Here is an 8,617-nt window from a genome sequence, read left to right as displayed (position 1 = left end):
GGCAACGAAACGTCATAAAAAATCACTTTAAACTATTTACAAAGCAATATTTATAACCTCACATTGTTTTTCATAATTTGCGTGACAATTTTTAATAAGCTCCCACTTTTTAATATCCTGACTCAAGTAAGAAAAGTTTGTAAATATATATATATAGATATACATGTGTATTAAAAAAAAAAGCAAAAAAATGAAGCTACACAGTAAAAACCCCTTGTTCATTTAGTCCCAACACAATATACTGGATTTGTGCATCTGCAGGACTTGTGGATTGAATTTAAGCCTAAAATCAGACTAGAGTGACATTACCCTGTCCATGCCAGGTTGGATAGGCTTTACAGAACGCTGGTAAAATCCCATCAAACCTAATGAGAAACTGTAGAACAGACTCAGTTTATATCACAATACCTACATTTAGAGTCAGTTATTCATTCAGCCTAATGAGAAACTGTAGAACAGACTCAGTTTATGTCACAATACCTACATTTAGAGTCGGTTATTCATTCAACCTAATGAAAAACAATTATAGCACAATATCTACCCACAGTTTCTCATTAGGGTAAATGAATAACTGACTCTAAATGTAGGTATTGTGATATAAACTGAGTCTGTTCTACAGTTTCTTATTAGGTTGAATGAATAACTGACTCTAAATGTAGGTATTGTGATATAAACTGAGTCTGTTCTACAGTTTCTCATTAGGGTAAATGAATAACCGACTCTAAATGTAGGTATTGTGATATAAACTGAGTCTGTTCTACAGTTTCTCATTAGGTTGAATGGGATTTTCACGGCGATATGCAAAGCTGGCCCAACCTTGTTACAGCAGCCATGAAAGAACGCACTTGTGGGCGGGGCCTGGATAGGACAATTCAAATCAGATTACTCTGTGAATTATAATACTACTACAATAACACTACTAATAAAACAACTTTGCAGCACCGGAATGAAATAATCTTTTTTTTTTCCTTTCTTTATAAACTCCTTTACTGTATATATGACACATTCAACAATGTAATCTTCCAGTCTCAACTACAGAATCTCTTGAGATGAACTGCTTTCACATTTGGTTTTTATTTCCCAAAACAAACCTTCACTGCGAACCGGCGGTACAGAAAACAGCTGGTCTCAGGTCAGCACGCTAAAGAGAACGCGTGTTCCTGACCGCGAGGGCGTTGAACCACCAGGGGAAAGATAGAAAGGCTTCGGAAACGAGATACAGAATCTTCCGTCTGCAGTTGGGAAGGAAGAGAAATGCTTAAGAAGACACCTGATGATATATATTTTAAGCTGTCGTGTACAATACGGACACGGGCCCGTAAAACAGTAGCAAAAACAAGAACCATGAAGCTAACCAGCACGAAGCTAATCAGCATGAAGCTAATTCTGTCATAAATAAATTAATATACATGCCACATTTCCACAGTGAACACCTAATACTGCCGTTCCGACAATCATTTCAAAAGTTTCAATGACGCTAAATGCTTAGTCATCTAGCTCTCGTCACTATTGTTTACAGACAATAAACAAACACTTGTTGCCACACGCACACACATTTTCGCATACTGCACTGACACATACTGACCAATAACATCGCTAACACTGCATCTTCGCCATCTAGCGTGATAATCTGTAGGTCAACACTGGATGACCGGTGACCTGCCAACACTGCACTCGCTCGTCGTCATTTTATCTTTACTTATCAACTCCGTTAACTCTGGTTAACGCAGACGTCCCACCTTATCGTTCAGCATCAAAATTTGACATCTGGATCCGAAACAGATCGACACAAGGAACGACAGTTTCCTCTACAGTTCATTTTCAAGTCTTTTCTTCCTGACGGTCAGTCCGACGCCCCCTCTGGGCCCGGGGAAGGTTTTGTGCTGATCGGTCCGTGGCGTGGGGGCCGTTAGAGGTAGAAGCCAGTGGTCTGCGGATCAGGGATTGGTGGGAGGGGCTCAGGACGGGGGTGGGGGCTGTTGTTGGGCGCGGTTGCCACGGTGCCGTTGGGTAGCAGGCAGTTTGCTGTGTAGGCCACACTGGTGGAGTTGAGGACACAGCCGTTTTCCGTCTGGGGAGAGACGCAAACATGGGATGAGATGATGTCAATTTCACATAATTAAATGGTTAAGATGTACACAGTCCTGACTGCTATCAGTTTGTGAATATAAATGGCAAATTCTGTGTTTGTACAAAAGTATGGTGTTCCACAAGGCTCTGTTTTAGGACCACTATTATTTGCATCGTGTATGCTGCCACTGGGTAACAGTAAACATGGCATCTAATTCCACTGCTATGCTGATGACATACAACTGTATATATGGACCAAATCAGATGATAAATGTCAAGTTAATAAGATTGAGGACTGTGTAAAAGACATAAAAGACCAGTCGAGTAACATCCTCCTACTCAACCCCCGACAAAACAGAGGTTCCTCTTCTTCTCGGTCCAAAAGCTGCTAGAAACTGTGTAATTTAAATAGCAAGCCCTCTGTTTGTACAAAAGTAAAGAATGGTGTTCCACAAGGCTCTGTTTTAGGGCTGCTATTATTTGCATTGTATATGCTACCGCTGGGTATCAGTAAATGCGGCATCAATTTCCACTGCTATGCTGATGACACACAAACGACCAATCCAGATAATTAATGTTCTCCTACTCAGACAAAACAGAGGTTCTTCTTCTTGGGCCCAAAGCTGCTAGAAACAAACTAACTAATTTAACGCTTAAACTTAACAGCTTCTCAGTTGCATCAGGTACATCTGTAAAAAACCTTGGTGTCATGATAGATCCTGATCCATCCTTCGATGCACATATAACCAATATTACTAGAATAGCCTTCCTGCATCTCCGCAATATTGCTAAATTAAGAAATGCATTCTCTCTACAGGATGCAGAAAAGTTAGTTCATGCATTTATTACCTCAAGGCTAGAATACTGTAATGCCCTGCTGGCTGGATGTTCAGCAAAAGCCTTAACAAGTTTTAGTTGGTCCAGAACGCTGCAGCCAGAGTCTCACAAGAACCAGAAAGTTTGACCATATCAGCCCAGTTCTATCAACCCTACACTGGTTACCAGTTAAATTTTGCATCAATTACAAAATTCTTTTACTGACTTATAAAGCTCTAAACGGACTCGCCCCTCAGTACCTGAGTGAACTTCTCTCATACTATGAACCATCACGCCTACCTAGATCACAAGGTGCTGGCTTACCTAGAGTTATTAAAGTTACATCAGGGTGTGGAGCTTTCTCATACAAAGCCCCCAGCTTTGGAATAAACTTCCAGTCACTGTTTGGGACTCAGTCTTCAAGTCTAGGCTAAAAACCCACTTGTTTAGTCAAGCCTTTAGTTCATCCTGTTGGATAAAAGGTGCAGATCTGGGGGTTCATGGTCATAGAGTATTATGGTAAACTGGGAGTGTTGGTGCTGTCGTCCCGCTGCTCTCACAGGTTCACTCTGGTTTGTTGACGGTGGAGTCGAGGGACGCTGACATCTCAGGGAGCCTCATGTCTCTGTTACCTTCTGGCTCTCCCTCTCCCAGTTAAGCTGTAATAACTAGACCTGCTGGAGTCTCTGCTGCTCTCTGTTAACCCTGTAAACTGTAATCAGTCTCTGTTAACAGAACCAACTGGAGTGTGTTTCTTTGCTGAGCTGAACAACTGCCCATGATCCAACTGTGTGATCTCATGCGGTTTTTCAACTGCCTTGATCGGATGCCCACTGCTGTGTCCACTCCTACCAGCGCAACACACACTAACACACCACCACCACATCAGTGTCACTGCAGTGCTGAGAATGGCCCACCACCCAAATAGTAGTGGGGGTCCTGACCATTGAAGAACAGGATAAAGTAGGCAGAAAAACAGATGGACTACAGTCTGTAACTGTAGAACTACAGAGTGAAGCTATATGGTCAGTGGAGCTGATAAAATGGACAGTGAGTGTAGAAACAAGGTAGGTGTACTTATTAAAGTGCTCAGTGAGTGTATATGCATATTTGGCAGATTTCTATATGGGTAAACAGGAGTATATGGAGAGTATAGGAAAGATATGATTATTATTATTATGATCATCATTCTTACAGTGTAAGGACGGCCTGTGAAACCACTTTGACAGTCCAGTGCACTTATTGTGTATAGAGTCATGCTTTTGTCTAAACTCACATTTAACTATAACAACAAACAACAGCACCAAAACAGATCGAGTCCTCACTCACTGACGACCAGTCCCTCGGCCACTGACCTACATAACGGCTCGTTTCCAGCCTGAAATCACAGCAACTGCCACAGTATGGTTGCCAATCTGAATCCAGAAGTATTCGTATCCTGGTGGAGTTTCCTATTACCATCTTATGAAAGGAGGTGGGGTTATTTGGAGGAGGTTGTGTAGTGGTGACATGATTTCTCACATGATGTTAGTGTTAAGGCCTGTTTAAAATCTCAGTATTGAAGATATGTTGCGGAAAAAAGTGTTTATCAGTGTTGATTCATGAAATATATTTAAATGAATACAGTTTAAGAGCAGACAAATGCTACAAAAGTTCTGAGTAGCTAACATTAAGCTAACATACCATTTTGTTTCTACAGTTAAGGTGGACAGCTAGCTATTGTGCTTTCATGAATGAAGTTAATCGCTTGTAGTATGTTCCGGAAACAGGTGGCTAGCGCAAGCAGGAAGCTGCGTTTAGCTATGCTACAAATGGCTTTGCAAGTTTAGAAAAGCTTAAAGAAGCTACACTATATTGCCAAAAGTATTTGCTCGTCTGCCTTCACACGCATATGAAATTGAGTGAGGTCCCATTCTTAATCCATAGGGTTTAATATGATGTTGGCCCACCCTTTGCAGCTATAACAGCTTCAACTCTTCTGGGAAGGCTTTCCACAAGGTTCAGACGGAGAAGCGTGATTGGTCACTCCAGAGAACACGTCTCCACTGCTCTAGAGTCCAGTGGCAGCACTTTACACCGCTGCATTCAACGCTTTGCATTGCGTTTGGTGATGTAAGGCTTGGATGCAGCTACTCGGCCATGGAAACCCATTCCATGAAGCTCTCTACGCTGTTCTTGAGCTAATCTGAGGGCCACATGAAGTTTGGAGGTCTGTAGCGATTGACTCTGCAGAAAGTTGGCGATCTCTGCGCACTATGCGCCTCAGCATCCGCTGACCCCACTCTGTCATTTTACGTAGCCGACCACTTCGTGGCTGAGTTGCTGTCGTTCCCAATCGCTTCCACTTTGTTAGAATACCACTGACAGTTGACTGTGGAATATTTAGTAGCAAGGAAATTTCACGACTGGACTTGTTGCACTGGTGGCATCCTATCATGATACCATGCTGGAATTCACTGAGCTCCTGAGAGCGACCCATTCTTGGTGCCTAGGTGCTTGGTTTTATACACCTGGAAGTGATTAGAACATTTAGAATACTTTAGGCAATATAATGTAGTTTTGTCTGTGACGCCAGTCACTTTACAGTAAACACAAGCATCACCAACAGGTTCTGATTTGCCTTTTACTTGGCACTTGGTTTCACAGAAAGAGTCACATTGATTCTGGCTAGCTAGTGTTTTTAGAAACGACTCGTCTGACTTGAGTGGTGACACGTGACAATCCTGTGATGACTGTGTTAGACCAATCAAAGGTTTGCACTATTTCCACCCATACGTGCCAGTTTGGTACACTTGGTACCCCAACAAGAAGGGTAACCAAATTTAGTGTGGGTAATCAGGTACGGTATGGGTCACCCGGCACTAGACTTGTGCTGTACTTCTGTCCGGTGGAAAAGCTCGATTAGTAGGCCTGAAGAACAGACCCCAAAGAAAGTTCACCATATCCAGTAAGGACATCACAAGGTGGACAGCAGTTAGCCAAGTCAATTCACGCCTTAGCCCTACACATTCATGATTTGGAGGTAAATAGCCAATGTTAGAATGAGACATGTGAAGCGCCACTGCATCTTTCTTTGAACTGCTGCTAACACAACATCATAGGACAGCTCAACACGCTTGGAGGAGAACACTAACTGCCAATTCTGTTATGCAGTGCGTGCCCTAGCCTTCCTAGCCTAAACCACATTCCTTCATCCTCTGCCAAAATAGCATTTATCACATTCTTTCATTATATCGCTGAAAACATTTTACCTTTAGAATTGAGCTTTTCTATATCTGAGATGGGTCTTTACGATTTTTAAGTCAAATAAACTTCATGCAGCTAGCTAGCAAAGAAAATAATGTTAGCAAACTAATGACGAGCTCTCTTCAAATTCGTCCCCCACCTCCACACATAGGGCACTAATTAGGACACAAATGTATGACTTCTACACATATAATGCATTCAAAGTCTATAGGAACTGTGTGCCCTAAGCTGGAAACACAGGGTTTAGTGGGGATCATGTTTACAGCCCCAAAAAAGGCCAAGAAAAACATGGGATGATAAACACACAGTAGATTTTTTATCCCCCTATTTAGTCGTATCCAGTTCCACCCACTAGTTAGGACTCCCCCAGTCACATGATACTACCAGTGCTAGGAGGGCGAAGGCAGCACAGGCTTCCTCCAAGACCTGTGAAGCTCCACCGCATCTTTTCAAACTGCCGCTCACGCAACATCACTGGACAGTCGAACGTGCTTGGAGGAAAGCGCCAACCGCCAGATCTGTCACGTCAGCTAACAGACGCCTGCGCTGACTAGCATCACTTTGGAGTGATAGGGGGAGAGGGGCCTATACTACCCACCCAGAGAGCGAGGCCAATTGTGCTGTCTTGGACTCCCGGCCACGGACGGCCGTAGCATCACCAGGGACTTAACTCGGCCAATGCTTAGACCGTAGCGGGAGACCAACACTTGGTAGATCTGTCCCAAAGCATGCAGCAGGAAATCAACAGCAAAGCCACATTTACAGGAAGTCACTAAAGATCTACCTTGCTAGGAAAAACAGTCTGCTGTTGTATCTCCTCCCAACATCCCTAAAACACAATACAATAAAGTGATGCATGCAAATCTTTATGTGTTATTCGATTGTTTCTTTTGCTGTGTACTGCAAAAGTGGAGCCTGATGTTTGGTCATTGGGGCACTGCTTCACCAAATGACCCCTTGATGCCTGAACCAAAGTCTGCCACAGCTACTACATCTGTATGGATAACAGAAAAATAACGTAGCACATTGTTAGTATGCTTGACATGAGCAATCATACCTTGACATAAACATCACAAACTGCTAAGGCCTACTGGGGTACACTGCACTCTGTATAAATGTATAATATGCCTTTCTAAGAAATAGCTATGAAATATGCCGACATGCTTTCCGTAGGGGGTCCTTCCTTGGCGGGTGGTTCTAGGCAACTTGTATAGTTTGTGTATAGGAAGAATCAACTTTCAAACTTACAATCTCTCGATGATTATATGGTTGTTTTGCCCTGGAGTCGCTTTAGAGCTGCTCCACACATACAATTGAATATATTAAGATTATTTACTGCTGAATCTATGAGTCAGAATCTACAAGACTCATCATTTTAGCTCATAACAATGAGCCTTATTCACCAGTATCCTCCTGAGTTTCTTCTTAGGTGTGTTCTTGGGAAAGGTCCTAAGAAAAAGTCTACGTCAGATTCATGACGTGTTCTTAAAGTGCAAAACTGTTCTCACCTTTGTGCTCTTGAGTGTGTGGATTCATAAGAAAAACCCCAAATAAGAAAACATTGGTGAACATCAGAATCTTTGTGAAAACTGCGTAAGTGGGTTGGTGAATGAGGCCCAATGTTCTGAAGATGCTCAACATCGACGACCTCAACCATAGGACTTTGCTTATTGTAAATCTCGTAACATCTTGACTCTTTTGGCTGTTGAACTTAATCTGAACTCTGAGGAGGTGTAATCATGGGTTCAAAGCCTTGCCTTTCGTTCCTCTCTTTCTTCTCCCTCCGTTTTTTGCACTGCTGCCATTTTCTCTCACTCGGTTAAGTCGATAATTTGCTTTTTTCCTTCTCTGTACACCTCATCTCCATCTCTGTCACTCGCTCTCTAAATATTTCCTGCTTCACAAGCTGCACGACATCATCTCTGCCTTTCAGCAGCACTTAATGCACCCATTACAGAGGCAGAAACACCCACAAATGTTTAAAAATGTCATATTATTTCACCTGTACGAAGACGGACTGGGTCTGGAATGAAGGAAAAGGTGCTAAAATGAAGAAAAAAGAGTGACGTGAGGTAATTTTGTACCATTTAATTCAATTTATATGATTCACTTTATCCCCTAGAAGAATCAGCAGACCATCACAGCTGGTCACAAGGAAATGGAGCATATGTTGTGTTTAGGATGCTGGTAAGCTGGGTGACCAGTTAAACCAGCACCAGATCAGTACTAGACCAACATAAACCAGCATAGACCACCATTCGTGCTGTTATTAAGGTTGTAAACTAAATATTATTAGCATTCAATACTAAACAGCATTACTTTTCTGTTATATATTAACACTTGTGTGAGCAAAACTGAAAGAGCGGAAACCCACACCAGCAGGATCTCACAAAAGTATGTATGTATGTAAGTAAAACTAGTGTTATAAATTGCATGTATATGATTAATAGCTAGATAACTCTATTGCTAATATGATTAATAGTGG

The 8,617-nt window shown here is 42.2% G+C and overlaps 1 protein-coding gene across 1 annotated transcript in view; it reads right to left on the bottom strand.

Annotated features, from left to right (window-relative positions):
* Nucleotides 1–1,542: 1,542 nt before the first annotated feature.
* ahr1b (aryl hydrocarbon receptor 1b) overlaps nucleotides 1,543–8,617 on the bottom strand; it is a 69,988-nt gene continuing 62,913 nt past the window's right edge. The window contains exon 11 of the mRNA XM_036562062.1: nucleotides 1,543–2,071. Coding sequence (XP_036417955.1) covers nucleotides 1,910–2,071 — 162 coding nt within the window. The 3' untranslated portion in view covers nucleotides 1,543–1,909. The remainder of the gene's footprint in view (nucleotides 2,072–8,617) is intronic.

The sequence above is a fragment of the Colossoma macropomum genome, unplaced genomic scaffold, assembly GCF_904425465.1.
Source record: "Colossoma macropomum unplaced genomic scaffold, Colossoma_macropomum, whole genome shotgun sequence".
In the NCBI taxonomy this organism is placed as follows: domain Eukaryota; kingdom Metazoa; phylum Chordata; class Actinopteri; order Characiformes; family Serrasalmidae; genus Colossoma; species Colossoma macropomum.
Note: the sequence above shows the minus strand (reverse complement) of the source record. Positions and strands in the feature narration are given on the sequence as shown.